Source organism: Schistocerca cancellata, chromosome 3, assembly GCF_023864275.1.
Source record: "Schistocerca cancellata isolate TAMUIC-IGC-003103 chromosome 3, iqSchCanc2.1, whole genome shotgun sequence".
NCBI lineage: Eukaryota > Metazoa > Arthropoda > Insecta > Orthoptera > Acrididae > Schistocerca > Schistocerca cancellata.
In genome coordinates this window covers 676,636,944-676,658,340 of record NC_064628.1, presented here as the reverse complement: position 1 = coordinate 676,658,340, position 21,397 = coordinate 676,636,944, and the positions used below count along the sequence as shown (strand labels likewise).

Sequence of the window (21,397 nt, the reverse complement as noted above, 5' to 3'; positions counted from 1 at the left end):
GTAACTGGAAACAAAATAATTTTGTTTGTCACTGGAAACAAAATAATTTTGTTTGTAACTGGAAACAAAATAATTTTGTTTGTAACTGGAAACAAATCTATGTTTTCAGTCAACTCTGGACGTCACCTGAAAGCCATCATGCGCTTGGGCTGACACAAAACTGCAAATATCTGGCTGAACATAAGAAAAAATGAATACGAGTCAATACAAGATCTATTAACTTGTAGGCAATATTATAGAAAAGGATGAGGATTGTAGATGAAGACGAGATGCGAGATACAATACTGTGAGAAGAATTCGACAGAGTACTGAATGACTTTAAGTCGGAACTACTGATATCCTAGGGAGAGCCAGCCATGACATAAGTATCACATCTGAAGTGCAAGATGTATGAGACTGAGGAAATACCCTCAGACTTCAAAAATACTTAATAACTCCAATTACAAAGAAATATGATGCCAACAGCTGTAAATATTAGTCAACTATCAGTTAAAAGCCATGGTTGCAAAATACAGACAAAAACTGGTAGAAGTCACCCTCAATGAAGCTCAGTTTGGGTTCCACAGAAACTGAGGAACATGTAAAGCAATATCGTCTCTGTAAGTTAGCTTAGAAGATAGTTACAAAAAGGCCAACCTATGTTTATAGCATCTGTAGACTCAGAGAAAGTTTTAGACATGTTGACTGGACTACTCTTTCAAATTTTGGAGGCATTAGGGGTAAAAAAAGGGAGGGGGAACAAAAGGCTGCATACAAATTGTATAGCAATCTGATGGCAGTTATGAGAGTGGATAGGCATAAAACAGTGCTGAGAAGGGAGTGAGAGAGAATTTTAGCATATCCCATGTTATTCAATCTACACATTGAGCAAAATTAAAGAAAACCAAGAAGGAGAAGGAATTAAAGCTCAGGGAGAAGAAATAAAAACCCTAGTGTTTGTTGATGACACTGTAATAATAATACTATCAAAGACAGCAAAGAACTTAGAAAATCAGTTGAACAGAATTTATAGTGTCTTGGAAATAGGTTGCAAGATGAACATCAACAAAAGCTATCAGAGAATACAATGCATATTTTGATCTAAAAATAACTAATTACAGGCAGATGTGCAATACACAACCCACTACTCTGTTACAGAATGTGCCACGTCAGAATAATGTAAGAATGCTTTGTACAGTTCAAGTCAAACGCTGCAGTTAAAAATCTCAGGAACTAATGTAGGTTCAAACCCAAGATCCTCTGGTCAGCATTCCAGAATGCAACCATATAGCCACCACCTGATAATGAAAAACTGCCTTGCAAATGCATAGTCGTCTTCTTCACCAATGTGTGTGCAGTTGGCATAGCAATTTAAGAACTTTATTGGTAGTTAGGATTTTAATATGAAGTTACTGCTATTCCAGCTTATGAGAAAATTTTTGTAAGTGTTCAATTGTTATTGGCTGCTGCTGAATTCTGTGTACTTAATCTTTTCACTGTAAACTTTTCTTATTTCCCTTCTTATGCTTCCATTAAGTGTCTGTAAAACACCTTAAACCAATCACATTAATTAAAGTCATGTCCAAAAATTGTTATGGAATCAGTCATTATCTTGCACTCATTAACTACATTGATGATAATCTTATAGATCTAAAATAGTTAGAGCTTCAGAAGTGTGCAAGTGATGTATTCAAATATTTGCTTAAAATTTTTGGGTCAATAACTTCTTTTACTACCTTTTAACCCATATTTTATCATAACACAAGCACTGTTTTGTAATGCCACTAGGTTGTGAACTGACAATTGCAGCTGAACTTTACTTAATCTGCAAACTTTTGCTGGTCAAAGATGATTCTGCTTCATGCCGACAAACTACAATTAACATTTATACCATGGGGATTTAAGGTTGGTCTGACGTCATTTTCTTTGTTGACACTTTTACAGTGGAGCCAAGCCTTGGACTCCAATGCGACAATGTTAACGCAGGGGTCAACTGTGTTATACAATCAGCCATAAAAATAGGAGATGGATTTTACTATTTGGGGAACAACATAAATGACAAAGCCCAAAGTAAACTAGACGTAAAATAGAGACTGACAATGGCAAGAAAAGCATTTCTGAAGGGAGTTGTCTGGGGCACAGCTCTGTATGGAGATGAAACCTGAATGACAAGCAGTTCAGAAATGAAGATAACAGAAGCATGTGAAATGCAGTTCTACAGAAAAATGCTGGAGACTAAGTGGGTACATTGCATAACTAATGAGGGGGTACTGAAAAGCTTTGGGGAGAAAAGACATTTGTAGCATAACTTGATTAAAAGAAGGGATAAGTTGATGGGACAGGTTCAGAGACATCAGTTTAGTACAAGAAGGAAGTGATGGGTAAAAATTGTACAGGGAGTCCAAGAGATAATCACAGTGGAGATGAAGAGGCTTGCACGAAGTAGAATAGTATGGAGAACAGCATAAAACAACAAAAACAACAACCATCACCAACACCAACACTGACACCATCACATGCTTGGCTGTGAACTGAGTCAGGAAGCACACAAAGAAAAAAATCTCGTTTCCTACACCTCAAATCAGTTGAAGAGAGCAGAAAAGAACTACTCAGCAACAGAGAAAGGGAAGCTGATTCTCATACACAGTATTATTTAATTTCGATGTTTTACATTATGAGTAGGTTCCACCACTGCTTAATGGCAGAAAGCACAAGCAGCTAATGAAGATTGTACATTATTTGCAACTCAACAACAATTTATTGTCTATGACAATGTGTTAGGTAAGTAAATAAAACTCGGCCCTCATATTGTGGTCCCATCTACACTGCAAAATTAAATATTAAAGCAGGTTTGTGATCACATATTAGCAGAGCATGGAGAGCACAAAACACCAAATTATACGCAGCTGAACAATACTGATAGCGGACACGTAAGCAGGTCATAGCACAATTCGTAAAAAACTAAGTACCATGTGTGCAACAAGCTGAATTAACGTTCAAATTTCAGGCTTGCAGCTGGTTGTCAGTTCATTGCATGACATTTTAAAATTCATACCAAGGTGAATAAATTCATCAGTGTATTTCACGACAGAGATTACTGGAAGCTGTAAACTGTTGGAGGTTATCAAGTTGGACAACTTAGGTCCTTTTGGGTGAACGCCGGTAGGAAATCTTCGTGTGTTAATGATAAACCATTTTTCACACTATGTAGAAAGACAGCCATTACAAATCAGGAAGCACAGGGGCATACGCCATGATTACTAATCGATTATTAAAGTTCAGTACTCCAGAAACCTCTATTACGACCCAATGCAAGAACTTCATGTCGAAACTAATGAAGCACGGAATTTGTAAATTAAAACAAGCGTATTACACTCACTAGTACGTGGAAGAATGGAACAAGTTCACGGGAATGATATGAAGGGTCTCAAGTCACTTTGGGAACTGCCTTCATAATGACTGGGATATGCTGTTACCTTACATTGTTGTGGTTTACAATTTGAAGATTCGTAAGAGTCTATGACTATAGAAAGTAGTGTATGTATGGAAGATGCTTCTAAAATTTGAGATATGACACCCATAGTGGTGAGGGGGGAAAAAAAAAAAAACACCAACAACACCAGTGCATCAGTGCAGAGTTTTGTTAAGACCTTAAGGATGATATGGTGTCAAGTGCATAAAAGTGAATACCAAGGCCCTAGAATGACAGAAGCACATGTTACATAGGAAGACAAGTTACCTAAATACCATGTAGGGCAGTGGATAATGTTGACAAGCCCCAACAGCCCAAGGGGAAATATTAAAAAAAGAATGCTCATTATCAAGGCCCATAAAAAGTGGTCAAGATGACATTGCTGGTAAATATGAAATTACAACTCTCAACCCTTTCAGAGTATGCTGTAGGCATCCATCTCAAAAAGGGCAGAGGAGGTAAGAAAGGAAAAGTGGCATGACAAAGTGAACAAACCGCTCCAGCAGTCGATAATACTTACTTTGCCAGGTGTGTTAAGATCTAGAGTTAGGCCAGGAGGGGGAGAGAGAGAGAGAGAGAGAGAGAGAGAGAGAGAGAGAGAGAGAGAGAGAGAGAGAGAGGGTGGGGGGTGAAAAATTGAAATATTTGAAAGAGACAATAACTATGTTATGAGGACGAAAGAAAATTGAATGAATGTAAGGCAGGTATCATAATAGCCCAGTCAGTGGCATTATCATTTATTAAGTGAAAAAGAGCACACTAGGATACTCTTGCTTTGTGTTACAGCTGTTCTGTACTGCCAGTGTAGCTAATTCTTGGAACACTGGAAGAGGGGGTCAACACAAGAAATATACGCCTGACAGACGGATGGGAGGGGGGGGGGGGGCAATAAATGCCAACAGAATAATGTAGAGAAATGACATTCTGGGACTACATTTGTCTTGGTAACAAACGTAGGTGGTTAATGTTACAAGATCACAGGTTAATGTAGGTGCGAGATTAGCCACAGCAAATGTGAAAAGCTGGTACATTAATACATGGTGCAACCACCAGAATGTTGAATGCAAGCATGAAGATGTACATGTGTTGTGTTCTATAGATGCCAGATATCAGTTAGTGGAACAGTGTACCACGTCTGTTGCACTTGGTTGGTCAATACAGGGACGGTTAATGCTGTTTGTGGATGATGCTGGAGTTGTCCTCCGATGAAATCCCATATGTGCTCCACTGGAGACAGATCTGGTGAATGAGCAGGCCAAGGCAACATGTCGACACTCTGCAGAGCATGTTGGGTTGCACAACGGTACGGGGGCAAGCATTTTGCTGTCGGAAAATACCTCCTAGAATGCTGTTCATGAGTAGCAGTACAACAGGTCAGAACCACACTTACGAACAAATCTGCAGTCAGGGTAGGTGGGATAGCCACGGAAGTGCTCCTGCTACCCAGATCATAACTCAGGTGTAGGTCCAGTGTGTCTAGCATGCACACAGTTTGGTAACAGGCCCTCACCTCCCTCCTCCTAACCAAAACAAGGCCATCACTGGCACTGAGGCAGAACAGCTTTCATCAGAAAAAACAAAAGACCTCCAACCTGACCTCCAATAAGCTCTCGCTTGACAACACTGAAGTTGCAAATGGTGGTGTTTTCAGGTTAGAAGAATGCACACTACAGAACATCTGGCTTGGAGCTGTGCTTGAAATAACCAGTTTATAACAGTTTGTCGTGTCACTGTGGTGTCAAGCGCTGCTGATATTGCTGCTACAGATACAGTACAATGCGCAAGAGCCAAATGCAAAATACAACGGTCTTCCCTCTCGGTAGTGCCACATGGCCGTCCAGAGTCTGGCCTTCTAGTGACTGTACATTCTCGTGACCACCACAGGCAGCTTGTGTACAGTGGCTAAATACCTGACAAGTCTTTCTGCAGAATCACAGAAGCAACATCCAGCTTCTCATAGCCCTATTACACGAACTCATGCAAACTCAGAGAGGTGTTGATAATTTCGCCTTAAAGACATTCTTGACTAACATCAACTCCCTACGTCCAGTCTCAAAGGTAACCAACGCCCAAAAATGTTACAGAATGTATTTAAAACAAATCTTATTTGCCTCATCATAGTGGTGCTACTAGCACCACTTTTATGCGACTGACGTGAAATCTGAACAGATATCATCTTTCAGATGTACAAACACGCCTATCTCAGCTCCTGCTCGGTACTGCCTTTTTTTTCTGTGGGCGTATTTTAGATGCAGACTGTTGACACAAGGCCTATTCCATGTATTTCAGTGTAATTATGCATGTTTTACATTTATATGAAACACTAGAAAAGAAAGTAACCTACAGCTGGCATGTAGTGTAGCACTGGAGAGAGAGAGAGAGAGAGAGAGAGAGAGAGAGAGAGAGAGAGAGAGAGATGTAGTTGAATGGTTTTGGTGGGCAGTGATTTTTGCTCATGTTCCTTCCAGGGTGGGGCAGAAAGAAAGCAGTGATCTGTGCTCTGTTATTAAGATGACAGCAGAAGAGCTGCACCAATGTGGAGGGAGCAGGTATGATATTTCCCTGCCAGGTGGTCAAAATTCTCATGGGGACATGTGAGATATGACTATTTCTTGTGGATTGGTTGGTTTAAAAGGGGGGGAAAGGGATCAAACTGCGAAGTCATCGGTCCCTTGTTCCCAGTAGAACACTTACCCAAGGGAAAGAAGAAAACAAAGAAGACATATGGCGCAATAGCAAGAGACAGGAAGAACAACAGAAGGACAACAAACACTACAATGGACAAAACAGGACAAGAAAACCACAGACACACGCAAGAAACAGAGAGAGGAGATTAAAAACAAGAAAGCAGATTACCATGGCTGGCTGACCATGAGAATAAAAAAGGAGAAGACAGCAACTCTGCAAAACATTAAAACCTATATCCTAAAAGTCCTAGGGTGGAGGACACAGAGGGGCAAAGGACACACACTAAAACTCAGATCAAATGATAAAACCCACACTCACAAATAAAACGTAAAACTAAAGCTGCTGTTGAGGCATTGTTGGAAAGTTGAAAAGATGAAAGTCCACCACAGAGCACCTAAAAGTGGGCAATCCAGCAAGAGGTGGATGACCGTCATTTGGGAGCCACAGCGACACTGAGGTGGGTCCTCGTGACGGAGGAGGTAACCATGTGTGAGCCACGTATGGCCAATGCAGAGCCGACAAAGGACAACTGATTATCAGCGACAAGCCTGCAGGAAGACTTCCACACATTCGCAGTCTCCTTAATGACATGCAGTTTGTTGTGCATACTGTTATGACACACCGTCTCCCAGAGCCGAAAACCCTGGCGGCATAAGACAGAATGCATGCCAGTTTCAGAGATGCCCATCTCCAGGAGCGGTTTCCGGGTAGCCTGATTGGCCGGCCTGTCAGCAAGTTCATTGCCTTGGATTCTGACATGTCCTGGGGTCCACACAAACGCCACTGAACGACTGGACCATTCCAGGGCAGATATGGACTCCTTCATGTTCACTACCAAAGGATGCAATGGTAGCACTGGTCGATAGCTTGTAAGCTGCTCATGGAGTAAGAACAGAGAAGAAACGACTCACCAGAACAGGAACGGATGTACTGAAGTGCATTGCTCTGCAATGAATACACTGCAGCCAGCGGGCAAGGAATGTTATTCAATATGGCTGTTGTGGGCATAGGCAAAGCCAACATTACCATCAGCCATCAAGCTATCGGTGTAAACAACTTCAGAGCCCCAGAACACATCAAGAATCGAGAGGAAGTGACAGTGGAGAGTGGCGGGGTTAACAGAGTCCTTAGGGCTATGCAGAAAGTCCAGATGAAGCTGTGGCCGAGATGTACACCATGGAGGTGTACGTGAATGGACTTCGAATAGAGGTGGTAGAGGGAAGGACTCCAGTTCGGAGAGAAGGGATTGCACGCAAACCACAATCTTGAGCCTAACCTGGCCTGTCGATGCGGGAGATGAACTGCTGCGGGTGGGAAAAGGAAACGGTAATTCGGATTCTCAAGATAACTAGAAATGTGTGCAACACAAATGGTGAGCAGTTATGCACATCGCATCCGAAATGGAGGAACTCTGGCCTCCACCAAGGCACTGGTCACTGGACTCGTTCTATAAGTTCCCATTGCTAGGTGAATGCCATAGCGGTGCACTGGGTCGAGTACATGCAACGCTGAGGGCACCATAAACCAGACTCCCATAGTCAAGGCGGGACTGAACAAGGGCTCTGTAGAGCTGCAGCAGCATAGAGTGACCTGCACCCCAGATGGTGTTGCTCAGGCATGGGAGGGCATTGAGGTGCTGCCAACACATCTACTTAAGCTAACAAAGGTGAGGTAGCCAAGTCAATATGGTGCCAGAACACAATCCTAAGAATCGATACATCTCCATTACAGTGAGTGGATCGTCATTAAGATAACATTCTGATTCTGGATGAACAGCATGATGTCAACAGAAGTGCACGACATACGACTTCGTGGCTGAAAACTGGAAGCCATAAGCTAGAGCCCATGACTGCACCTTGCCACTCAGCAACACCAATACTGGAGGAGCAATATGAAATGCAGAAGTCATCCGCATACAGAGAAGGGGGACCAACGGCCCTACAGCTGCTGCTAGGCCATTAATGGCCACTAACAATAGAGAAACAATTAATGCGGAGCCCTGCGGAACACCATTCTCCTGAATACGTGGGAACTATGGGAGGCACCAACTTGGACACGGGACGTACGGAGTGACAGGAAGTTTTGGATAAAAATTGAGAGCGGGTCCCGGAGGCCCCACTCATACAATATAGCAGGGATATCATGTTGAAAGTTCGTGTCTTACACTTTACGCAAGTCAAAAAAGACGGTAACCACATGTTTGTGTCTGGAAAAGGCTGTTTGGATGGCAGGCTTGAGGGACACAAGATTATCAGCGGTAGAGCGACACTGTTGGAAGCCATCCCGACATGGAGCCCGTACGCCACATGACTCCAGGACCCAACCCAAATGCCGACACACCATAGGTTCCAGCAGCTTACAGAGAATGTTGGTGAGGCTGATGGGCCGATAGCTATCCACATCAAGCAGATTTTTACCAGGTTTCAGTACTGGAATGATAGTGCCCTCCCACCATTGCGATGGAAAGACGCCATCACACCAGATCCGGTTGTAGATGACAAGGAGATGTTGCTTGTAGTCAGATGAGAGATCTTGAAAAATCTGACTGCAGATCCGATCCGGTCAAGGAGCTGTATCGGGGCAATGTGCAAGGGCGCTGAGGAGCTCCCACTCTGTAAAGGACGCGTTATATGGTTCACTGTGGCGTGTAGTGAACAACAGGACTTGCCTTTCCATCCGTTTGAGGGTGTGAAAGGATGGGGGTAGTTCTCTGATGCAGAGGCTTGAGCATAGTGCTCAGCAATCTCATCTGTGTAAGTAGATAGCACGCCGCTGATGTTAATGCCACAGACACCTGTTGGGGTCTGGTACCCAAAAGGACATCTGATCTTCGTCCGGACTTGGGAAGGTGAAGTATGGCACCCAATGGTCGACACATACCTCTCCCAAAACTCCTGTTTCTGTCATTTTATGAGCAGGTGGACGTGAGCACGGTGCCGCTTAAAGGCTATTAGGTGCTCTATGGAAGGGTGCCACTTATGTCACTGTAGAGCTTGCCGACGCTCTTTAATTGCTTCATTGACGTCCTTTGACCACCAAGGGACTGTCTTTCGCCGGGGGCACCCTAAAGAATGAGGGACCGCATATTCTGCCACAGAAACGATTGTTTTAGTGACCTGCTCAATCACAATATCGATGGCACCATGTGGGGGAGATTCAACGGTGACAGCTGATGTGAAGGCTACCCAGTCTGCCTTGTTTAAAGCCCATCTGGGTAGGTGTCTGTGGGCATGACACCGGGGGAGTGACAGGAAGATGGGGAAGTGGTCACTACCACACAGGTTGTTATGTGCTGCCCAGTGGATAGATTGGAGAAGTCCTCGGCTGCAAATTGATAAATCAATGGCCAAGTAACTACCATGAGCCACACTGAAATGTGTGGCAGCCCCAGTATTTAAGAGGTAGAGGTCAAGTTGGGACAGTAAATTTTTGACACCTCTGCCACGGCCAGTAAGCGTGGTGCTACACCACAAGGGGTTATGGGTGTTAAAATCTCCCAAAAGAGGAAACGTTTAGGGAGTTGATCAATCACTGCAGCCAATGCGTTCAGGGGTACTGCACCATCTGAAGGGAAATATACATTGCAGACAGTTATTTCCTGCGTCGTCCATATCCTGACAGCCACAGCTTCAAGAGGGGTTTGAAGGGGCCCAGGTTCCTACATATCGAGTTCAGGACATACACGCAAACTCCACCTGACACACTATTATATTCGCCACAGTTCCTGTAATATCCCCTGTAGCTGTGAAGGGCAGGGGACCACATTGCCAGAAACCAGGTTTCCTGGAGGGCCATGCAGAAAGCAGGTGTAATGCTTAACAGTTGACGTAGCTCAGCCAGGTGGTGGAAAAAAACGAAACAATTCCACTGGAGGAAGAAGTGATTGTGAGACGGGGATGTTATGAAACCTCAATGAGGCAGTCTACACTTCAGGGCCACCTGCTGCCACTGACATATTTCCTGAACATTATCCATTGTGTCTCAGGGTCTGGCAAGATCTAGGTCCTCAGCAGACACCAGAATCTTCACCTCATCTTCAGGCAGAGAGCTTGTAGACAGCAGCAGTGTGGGTGCCACTGCAATTCCCATGGTTTTCGGGGTCTTCTTTCTGGATTTCTCTTGCTGACCCTTGGGTTTCTCTGGCTTAGAGAGCTTCACTGATTCCGTTCCAAGGGCGGAAGATGATCGTTTAGCCCTACGACCAGCTGATTTTGGACACTTCAGCCAATGGCGGGTGTCATCTTTTCCACTAGCAGACACCTGGGAAGGGAGGGGCCCCTTCCTAGTGAAAGGGGCTGAAGAAAACATACGCTTCTCTGGCTGAGAAGTGGGGACTAGTGTCTCCAATGGTTTGGGGGGGGGGGGGGGGCAGTGCTCCCGAGGTAGGTTGTAGGAGCAACAACAGGGAGGGAAGTGCCCCCCGTCATCAAGGGGGCAAGTGTAGTCTTCCAGCTCACAGCCGACTGGAACCCATGAAACTGATGGGGCTACAACTGTTCTCGTAGCAGCGGCATAAAGGGAGGTCATAGCCACAGGATGTAGGTGCTCTAATTTTCTCTTAGCCTCAGTGTAGGTCAGTCAGTCCAGGGTCTTGTATCCCGTGATTTTCCTTTCCCACTGTAAAATCCTGCAGCCTGGTGAGTATGGGGAATGATGCTCTCCGCAGTTGACACAGATGGGAGGTGGGGCACATGGAGTATTGGGATGGGATGGACATCCGCAATATCAACATGTGATGCTGTTAGTACAGCGGGAAGCCATTTGGCCAAACATCGAGCACTTAAAGCACTGCATTGGGGGAGGGCTATATGGCTTGACATCACAGCGGTAGACATCACCTTGACCTTCTCGGGTAATGTGTCAGCCTTGGAGGCCAAGATGAAGGCAACATTGGCAACCTGATTATCCCTCGGACCCCAAAGGCCACGCCAGATGAAAGGAACTCCTCGTCATTCTAAGTTGGTGTGCAGCTCATTGTCAGACTGCAAAAGAAGGTCCCTGTGGAATATAATACTCTGGACCATATTTAAGCTCTTATGAGGCGTGATGGTAATGGAAACATCCCCCAGCTTATCAGAAGCAAGTAATGCTCATGACTGGGCAGAGGATGCCGTTTTATCAAGACTGACCCTGACCGCATTTTGGACAAGCCCTCCACCTCCCCAAACTTGTCCTCTGAATGCTCTACAAAAAACTGATGCTTCAGTGAGACAAAGGAGTCCCCATCAGGATCATACTGCCTTGCATTGGATCACCAACAAGTGATGACAAGGTACACTTCATTGCGCGTCATCCACCCTGATTCCATCCACTCCGACCAGGGGCCCTTCCCACGGGTGCCACCCAGTCACAGCAAAGGCCACCTGGCAGGACGGCCATTGCCGGGCATCCCGATGCCCCAGGGTGACGGACATCTACTCCTTGGCATACATGGGGAGTTAACAGCGCAGGCATCAGCAGAGCGATCCCTGTGTAGTTAGGGGCTACAATCAACAGGGTATATGGCGGCCCCACCACAACGGTCTCGCTACCATACTGGATATGAGGTGCAAAGCATTCCATGGTCATTGTCGGTGCAGAAAACGACATTGCATAGTGGGTGGAGGAAAATGCACCCAGGAAGGTGTCCTCACCCAAGAGATTGCGGATAAGCGGGACTGCAATGCCACGACGAGAAAGTGGGCTAAAGATCTCAATGCACGATGGACTCTTATGCGCCATGTAAGGCACCCTTCTCCAATTGGCTCGCTCTTCGGGAAAATTTTGAAATATGGAGGTCAAACCCTACAGGGGACAGTCACACAAAGGCCAAAAGGTGTGAGACTCCTTTTAGTCACCCCTTAGAACAGGCGGGAATACCTCGGGCCTATTCTAACCCCCAGGCCCGCACGGGGGTATTTCTCGTGGAACAGATGTGGGAGGATGCAAACTACATATCCTTACAGCCTACCCACTTATTTTCATACAGTAGGTCCTCACTGGCTGTGTTTATTGTATGACTCGATCCTAGTGATCACTGTCTTTTGTGAGCAAGGAAGCTCAAGGGGAACAGAACTATCTAAATTACCAAACAATGGGGTATTGTTCAATGGGACTCTGTGTGACATCTCGAGACAGACTTTTCGGCTTCCTGCGACAAGAGGCTACGACCCTCAATCTAATGTGTCCTCTGCTGCATCTACCTGACAATCCTTTTTAACTGAAAGGAGGGAGGGCAGGGGAGGGACAGGGTGGCACGGAAGACAATAAAAAACCTGAATAATACAACTGATACCACTAAGCTTGTTCCTCTTTGAAAGTTCATAGCTGCACTGAATGGGCGCGTCAGTGCAGAACTGGTGTCCCAGACCATGTAACAATACCATGTTATTTTAGTAGCTCACATGTTCAGCAACATGCCTGACATTCTCCAAAAGGGGGATGAAATGTTGTTGTGCAGGGTATATACATGGTCAAGAAAACAAAATCCTGTATTTTCCCAGTTAAAAATACACTTCTTTCCCCAGGTGAAAAAACACTTTTTCTATGGTGAAAATTCACTATAACCAGGGTGAAAGTACATTTTTTTCCATGTTGAGTGACAATATACTTTCTCTTGGTGCTATAAAACTTAAAAATCCTTGAGTGATAATGATTTTATACAGCGGCATAGAGCTTCTCACCACTTTAGGGGAGAGGGGGCATTTTGGAAAGATCTTTTATGCATGGCAACATGTACACTGCATATCTTTGTATTAGGGAAATATAAACATGAATTCCATCAAATACAGCACGGTAACCTCTGAAGCACTGAAATCGAGATTTCAATCCATTTTTATCAGCCAGTCACAGCTCATGCCACATGATTTGCCAGCCAATGGCAGCAGATATTTAGAGCATAGGACATGTGATGTAGTCAGCCACTACCAACATCGCTGTTGAGTAGCATGAACACACGAACAAGAGAAGTTAATGGTTTAAATTACTATACATACAGTATAGCTACAAGAAAAGCTAACCTTTCACATGTAACGTTGGTTGTCAAAAATTTCTATCTGTTTTTTCAGTGGGTGTGGTTAGGCAGGATCCTAATAGCACAGCTTAAACTGTAGAAGCTGAATATTTCTGACAAGCACAATTATAAATTTCACTGCCATACATCGAACATTTAGTGGGTTACCTAGCTGAATAAATGTTCTGTCAAGCACTTCACTTCAACTTATCCACAGAAAACCCAATTATGTGTGAAACTGCTCAAGAATTCACCTGGCACAGTTCTAAAAGTATAATTATACTTCACGCCATCATTATCGCATAATTTGTAACCTATGAAAGAACTACAATAAATATGAAAACTAACCTTGAAGCTTGACCTCTTTTATCGCGTAATATCCTTTAAGGTACAGCAGACACAAATGTGCCAGCAACTTTTAAATAATGGCATAAATGGCTGGTCTTCTGGGCCCAAAATTTTTTTAAATGGCTGGTCCTTAAAGTGTTCAGTTTAGAACAAGATTCAAATGCTTCGTGATTTGAGAAATTTGTTGTACATTCTCACACTTAACACAATTCATCTTACCTAAAAGAATATTTACTTTGACTGTTTCTCACACCACCACTACACTTCTCAAACCACCATTTGCAGTGTTTCCCTGCGACCTATTATAAATGTAAACAGACTTTGTTTTAAACCTTTTAACATAGTTTGCTATCGGCAGATACTTGTGTGTACACTTTTGTTTAGTTGCTGCAAATGGTGCATTCTCTTTGCAACTAAAGTTTTTTTTTGGTCTCTTGTTTTGTTTTATTGCTGCAGTATTAGGCTGCAGTAGCACACTACAGTAAATTTTTTTGTTAGATATCAGTTCTTATCAGTCAAAACTACAAAAATTTAACTGAAAACTAAAATAATGAAAAATGCTCAGAATTCTAAAAAATTTCCGGGTTTTCCTGTATGAAAAAATTTCCAGGTTTATCTCTGATTTCCTGTCTGTCCTGGAGCGTATAGATACTGTGGTGTCAGAATCTCATAAGCCATCACAATTACCAAAGGGGTATGCAGGCTAGCCTCGTACAAAATTCAGGCATAGCATTCTGGAATGTAGTACTCCACAGTAGCAGTGGACTGGATTACTACATGTTTTAGCACAATGCTGAGCTTCTTTGGGCAACTACACGACTGGAAGCAGACTCTTGTCACAACACCCCCAGCTGGTGCGAATATAAATGCTTTCCTTCCACCCATTAGCAACACTTGTACTAGGACTTTGACTTCCAACTTCTACTAGTTCCATGACAATATTCCATAAACTGCAAGCCACCGTACAGTCCATGGCGGAGAGTACCACCACTAGCCATTTCCTTTCCTGTTTCACATGCAAACAGAGCATGGGAAAAACAACTGTCTACAAGCCTTTATATGAGCCATAATTCCTTTGTGGTCTTTACATGAAATGTATGTCAGGGGAAGTAGGATCATTCTGCAGTCAGCCTCAAATGTCAGTTCTTGAAATTTCCTCGACAGTGCCTCATGAAAAGATCATCATCTTTCCACCTGGGATTCCCATTTGATTTCACGAAGCATCTCTGTGATACTTCCATAATGACTGAACCTACCAGTAACAAATGTAGCAGCATGCCTCTGACCTACTTCGATTTCTTTCTTCAATCTGATCTAGTGGGAATCCCAAACAATCTAGTAGTACTAGAGAATGGTTTGCACCAGCATTCTATATGCCATTTCTCTTATAGATGAGCTACGCTGTCCCAAAATTCTTCCAATGAAATGAAGTCTACCCCTTGTCTTCCCTACTACCTTACATGCTCATTCCACTTCATATCGCTTTACATATTTAACTGATGTTACTGTGTCAAGCATCATTCCTAATCCTGTATTCAAATGTTACAAGATCTTTTTCTGTACTCATCGACATTAATTAATATTTTTCTTCATTTAGAACAAGCTGTCATTCATCCATGTGTCATTGGTCAAATGTTTGGTCAAGCTGATATAGCCGTATTGAGCAGCATTATCACCTAGGCGAAGCTGCTGGTCTACAAACTATCACAATTTCAAACTGGTACCATTGAGGTGAAGCCATCCCCTAACACTCCAGCCAATCTGAGATTATATTTTGAGTTTGACATGGAGCATTTGCATGCCCTTGCCAGCCACCTACAAATGAACTAGTTCAGCCATAAGCTAACAGGTTACTGAGCTGAGTCCACATCGTTAACATCACCAGCCATTGTTACATCATGGCAGCACTCCATCACCTCGGCACTCCCATACAGCTCCTGCTAGCTATGGCTGGCTCTTTGATCAATCTTTGACCTCCTGTATGGAAGCAATCATTAATAAAGAATATTGTCATTGAGTAAGCATTCTTGACTCTGTGCTTGCCGTGGTACTGAAAATATCTCATCCCACAGATCCTGCACATGCCATTCTGGAGCAAAAATGGCCATCCTGCAAGTACTGGTGTCTGTGTTGATTCCGCATTTCCAATACCATTACAGCTTCTCATTTAATGATAAGTGCAAGTACGGACAATATAACCTTCTATGAACAGCTTTAATTCATCTGTTTTTTAATTATAAGCATTTATGGACTATTTGCTTCCCCACAGCACAACAGTTGAATGAGGCTACCATTTGCTTTGTTGGCATGTAGACCTTAGAAACTGTTTCAGTCGTATTGGGTGACACAGAAAGTTGCCTCACATCGTGAAGTAGGTAATGAGTTTTGATGTGCTTGGACGAAACAGTATACTGCATACTGGTCTGAAAGACATGTTCTGTCCACTTATTTCGTAGGCATCTATCGACTATTGCAAAATTAATAGTGTCGCACATAATGTATTTGTAAATTATGAAAAGAAATTTGTCAGACAATAGATCTTTGCGCTGTAAAGAAACAAGCATTAATGTTCCTGAATGAATTCAAATGGATTAAAAGTGATCTCAATATGATCATTCCACCTCTCACCATGTGTACGTGAGAGAGTACTTTAGCACTTCCACAGGAAATCATGTTTTCCGTAACTTGAACTGGCAGTGTCATTTTGGTGACAATACTTTTTTTTTGTGCACATACTGCTCTGTGAAACAGCAGCAATTAAGGCCCCTTTCTCAGGACCAGTCTGTTAGCTACAAATACTAAATGACATTTCACATCATTTCATGGTGTTATTAGTAACAAAGGAAAAATAGAATACTTTATTGAACAATAAAGACATAATTTAGTTTTTTTTCCTCACCTTGTTATTATTGGCCTTAACACCAATGAAACCACTGCAGTTTGGTGCTCTGCACATACAGGGTTTCCTGTCTGTGCCAATTGACTCCAGATTATAATTAAATGTTAATTCCGTATTTGCAGGAATATCTTGCAAAGCAAAAAGACCCACTCTTGTATCGCCATTTACTGTCCATTTTTGAGTTTCACAATTTGGCTGACAGGAATGATTCATGAACCTATAAAACACATATTTAACAGATAAAATATTTTTGCATTCAATACAAAATAGATAGTGAGAGGTATGGGGAAATAAGGAAATGGATTGCATTAATAGGCAAACCATTAACACCGAGTCAGTTGACAGACTACTGTATTCATACATCAAATATGGTCAGCAAATACATTACTTCTACAGTACACTGCTGAAGGCTCCGCAGTGTGTTTTACTATTATTATTATTATTATTATTATTATTATTATTATTAAAGGAAGGATGATATGTGAGTTAATGAGTTCTTTTAAAAAATTGGTCATATTTACATCTATTGTACATGTTATTGTGTGAATATAGTACTAACCGCGCAACATTCCCTTTGGGTCCAGCATCCAAGAGCCTATCTTTGTCTATAATAAGGAAGTAAAAGTTCTCATCTTTTTCTTCATGTTTGCGTTGGATTCGTCGACGATATTCTTCCTCATTTATCATTTCACCGACATATTCAATAACAAACTGTCCTGGAAACGGTAAACACACACGAGCATTAATTTATGAGGAAATAATTTGTGCTTAAACAGTACAATTTGGATTCTGAAATATTTTGAAATTTTTTTACTATCATCCCAAGTATCCCTCGGAAATCAGGTTACAACCACATTACATTATCAGTTAGCAGAAACGAGTTTAAGAACTAGTCATATTTCTTATGGATGTTATGTTAAACAAAAGACACTTTTCACTGACCCTTTTTGAGATCTGTCAATGTTTTGAGGCCCCAACCACGATCTTCAGTGAGATATGGTTGCAGTTCAGGGTATTCTCTCTTCTCAAAACACTGATTGCCACAACGATCACCAGCTCTGCACACCAATGGTGAACACTCAACGAGTAGTATCCTATGCACAAACACAAAATTGTAGTATAATACTCCAACTCCTGACAGCTGATATCATCACACAATCCAAGAAATGGACACTGAGAACCTCTCCTCGAGTAACATGTCACATGCAAATATAATAGTTCCAAAGTAGTCATAAATTTAATTTACAACAGTGACAGGCTTCGCCTGCCAACAAATGGCCCAACAAAAAATGAGCACATACTGGAGAAAGAAAATATACAACTTCCAAAAGAGGGTCAAAAGTAATGTGCATCTGGATTAAAGGCATTATGGGCAATGCAACGGCAGACTGGCTGCTGGCACGTAATCAGGCTGTGAAATGGTCACGATGATTCCGAGCTCAGAGATTCAGAAGCACTGATAGTGCTGTCAGCACAGCTCTGCCATAGTACACCAGGGTCTCCAGGGTCTGGCAAGCTAGTGTACCACAGGTGGGGTAGTGTGAGGTCTTATTCAGACATTTGAGTTCCTGGAACATCAGTACCGTGGCCAGAGTGAAAGAATAGCTCATCAGTTATCAGGCGGTACTCAGTGGACTTTTACTTTTGGTGATTTTCATCTTGTAATTTCTTTTTAAGACACTATCTATTCCATCCAATTAATCTTCCAAGTCCTTTGCAGTCTATGACAGAATTACGTCATCAGCAAAGAATCAAAAATTTCACTAATCTTTGAATTTTAAATCCCTTTCCAAATTTCTCACTGGTTTCCTTCACAGCTTGCTCAATGTACTGACCGAATAACCTTGGAGATATTCTACAAAGCTGTCTTACTCTCCTCAACTAAAGCTCCAATAAGGTCTATTGCTCTATTATATGCCATCTATATGTGACGAGACTAACATGAGAGATGAAGTGTTAGCAAAAGAAAGGATGCAAAAATCACAAGTTTATTTCTTGAAGGCTGAGTAACAACTATGTTGAGAAATTTTAACTTCCATGTGCTTTGCAAGAGATGATGTGCATCTCACAAAAACCTAAGAAACTCCAACATATGGCTTATGGAGTGGGTACTATGAACATTCGTCAGCTTACTAGGCATCACTGACTGTGAAGCTAAAATTAGACAAACAGCAGCTCATATCAAGTAATCCTACTTTTTATGGTCAGCTATGAATGAAGAAAGATGAAACCTTAATATATTTTTCAGTTAAATATATCCCTCTTCCTACACTTTACAGTGATTCACAGGGTACTAATGTAGACACCACTACCTTACTTGTTCTGAAGGAAAGGCTCCCAGCGTAGCAACAGCATCAAGGTCTTTTTTATACAATGAATGTACCAAATGTTTTGATTAAAATTTGGCTCTACCACTGTAGCCATGAGTACTCACCTGTTAAGACAATCACTATCTGGACCACATGGATTCTCAGATTTAGGATCACAATCACAAGGTGTCATGTTTGATACATCACCTTCCATATGCCGCACATTACCAACTGGTTTATTGGTTTTGATGCGAATATATGATGGTGGTTTCTAAAATTAAAAACAATCTGTTAGCATGTAAGATAGGAACAAGTGATTATCTTAATCTTACTAAGCACAGCTACTCACAATGGATGGTCTGACTTTAGCATCACGAGCCTCTTTTATTTCCACATATCTTTTAAGAGCATCTCTTGCTTCTTCCAGTGCTTTGAAAAAGGTTGTGTCTGTTTTGGTTTTGTTTACAGATGAGTGTACATCATCCTGGAAAACACACACAAATAAACCGACTTCAAGACTGAGTGACAAACAGAGACAACTTTTAATTGGATTACACAGTACACACAAAGCAGGAGGCTTATGCCTGTGAAACTAACGTTAAGTATTTTCCCAGTGATTTCCATTTGTTTATACAAAAATATAACACACGTAGCAAAAACAAGAAGAAAAGTGTGAACAAATATGATTGATGGATCTCAACAAATCACCCCTAGTGAATAATTTCTTTTAATAAAGTATAGTTCGACTGTTATTTTATATTTTACCTATTAGCAGTTAATTTCTTTGATGGTTGCAATACTTCACTTTGCTTATGTTTATGCCAGTGGGCACAATAACATCTTTGCTAAATCAATGAAACAGTGGCAAAAGGTGTTTTTCTCAAAAGCGAAGAAAATATTACAGCAATAAATTCCACAATTCAAAATACTTCATCCTACGAAATTCACCTTTATTTACTTATTTATTTTTACAAATTATTAATGCTGCTAATGGCATTAGTAAGAAGTGATATTACTCTTGTTTTAAAATTTGTCATTTGTTATTACCTAAACAGCAACAGCTCTTAAGTTGATCAAGTAATTTGTCTACAGTGAGCATTTACAGAAACGGCGATGTGAAAAAAATAATGGCAATTTCACACAGAAATTTTTGTTGAATGTGTTTTGTAAAGGTTTAACTCTGCAACAACCATCTCAGGGACTTTAATCATTTCATTCAACCTTTAGTAATTAATCACCTTGATAAAAGCAATATCTTTAAAAAAATCTCTTTACTATCACTACATAAAAACTGTTGTCATGAAGTCAATTGTTGTGGTGTGCCTTGCACATATTATAATTGTAAATGTTTTAACTCTAACATTATGTTCCACTTAAGTTTCCCCATTACACTGCAGTGTACACTGTTGATACATGTCACACATTAGCACAGATTTTGGCATTATTACACGAAACTGCTAGATAATACTGACAAAATTCAAGACGAAGTTACCTTCAAGGAACCTGAAAATTTTATTCCAGGTTTTTCTCCTGCTAAAGCACAAACTACTCTCTAAAATCTTTTAGTGTAGATATTAAAAAGAACTTCCAACCCTTGTACCTTAATATGTTCTGAAATTAAAACAGAATCAACAAAGCAAATTAAAAGTTACTTCTTTAGTGTTCAGGTAAATATTTTAAGAACCACAAGGCTGCCCCGATGTGAATGCTGTTCTCAGGGATGGGATGAGTTTGTTGCCGTTTCCAAGTGGCTGAAAATCATTAACTGCTGACGAGTCAATGGAAGCTGCTTAGAACGGGTGTGTTAGGCTAACTACTGAGAGTCATGTACTAGGAAATTGCTATCCTCTCCTCTGGATGAACTGCAAGATTTATCACCTCTCACCCACATGACTTATTTGTGTATCATCGGTAGATCTAGGGGCCATACACAGGGGAGAACGGATCAGGGCCAATTTGGGCCATTATGCCCATCCCTTAACCAACAAATTTCTTCTACTTAAATTGAAACTGATCCAGTGAGACATGCTTCACCTGTTGGAAAAGTTGATGTGACCCTTGATGCTGGAAAGCAAGAACAAAAGGGTAGGGAGGTCGATTAACCAAGATACAGCTGTTGTCCTTCAGGGGGGATTTTTGCAGAAGCGCCTTTAACTTCTTTTACTACTTTCTTTATTATACCTTCCAACAGAAGACAACAGTATATGCTGTTTAAAACAACATTTGGCTCCCACAGTAGAATCAGCATAATTCTGAGTGTATGAGAACTTTGCTTGCTGAAAATGGATAATCTGCCTGACCATCTAGTTGATGGGTAAATATAACTTCCTTCTCTACGTATGTATTACAGAAATAGCTATTCACATATTCTCTCAGAATGTCATATTGATCTAGTAAAGAGTAATATGGGTATTTGCATACCCAATATAACCTCAATGACTGCCTCTTCAAGCACATTCTTCTAGAAGTACATTAGTTTTAAGCATACAAAAATCAAATATATTGTTTTCTGCCTTTCTGTGTTTTGCCGTAACATAATTACACATGTGAAGATAAAACATTTTGTACAGCATGGGGAAAAGCTGTTTATTCAAGCCAAACCTATAAGATACAGTATTAAGTTCTGGTGTGGAGGGCCAAGTAAACGATATTTGACATGGCTTGAACCATACCAGGATGCTAGTACATTACCAGAAAAATATATATATTTC

The 21,397-nt window shown here is 41.7% G+C and overlaps 1 protein-coding gene across 3 annotated transcripts in view; it reads right to left on the bottom strand.

Annotated features, from left to right (window-relative positions):
* Positions 1-21,397, bottom strand: part of LOC126175651 (histone-lysine N-methyltransferase NSD3) — a 107,732-nt gene that overhangs the window by 20,253 nt on the left and 66,082 nt on the right. For all 3 annotated transcript variants that reach the window (XM_049922545.1, XM_049922543.1, XM_049922544.1), the window contains exons 12-16: positions 19,036-19,170; positions 18,812-18,957; positions 17,320-17,471; positions 16,937-17,093; positions 16,378-16,594 (exon numbers count right to left, since the gene is read on the bottom strand). In XM_049922545.1, coding sequence (XP_049778502.1) covers positions 16,378-16,594; positions 16,937-17,093; positions 17,320-17,471; positions 18,812-18,957; positions 19,036-19,170 — 807 coding nt within the window. The remainder of the gene's footprint in view (positions 1-16,377; positions 16,595-16,936; positions 17,094-17,319; positions 17,472-18,811; positions 18,958-19,035; positions 19,171-21,397) is intronic.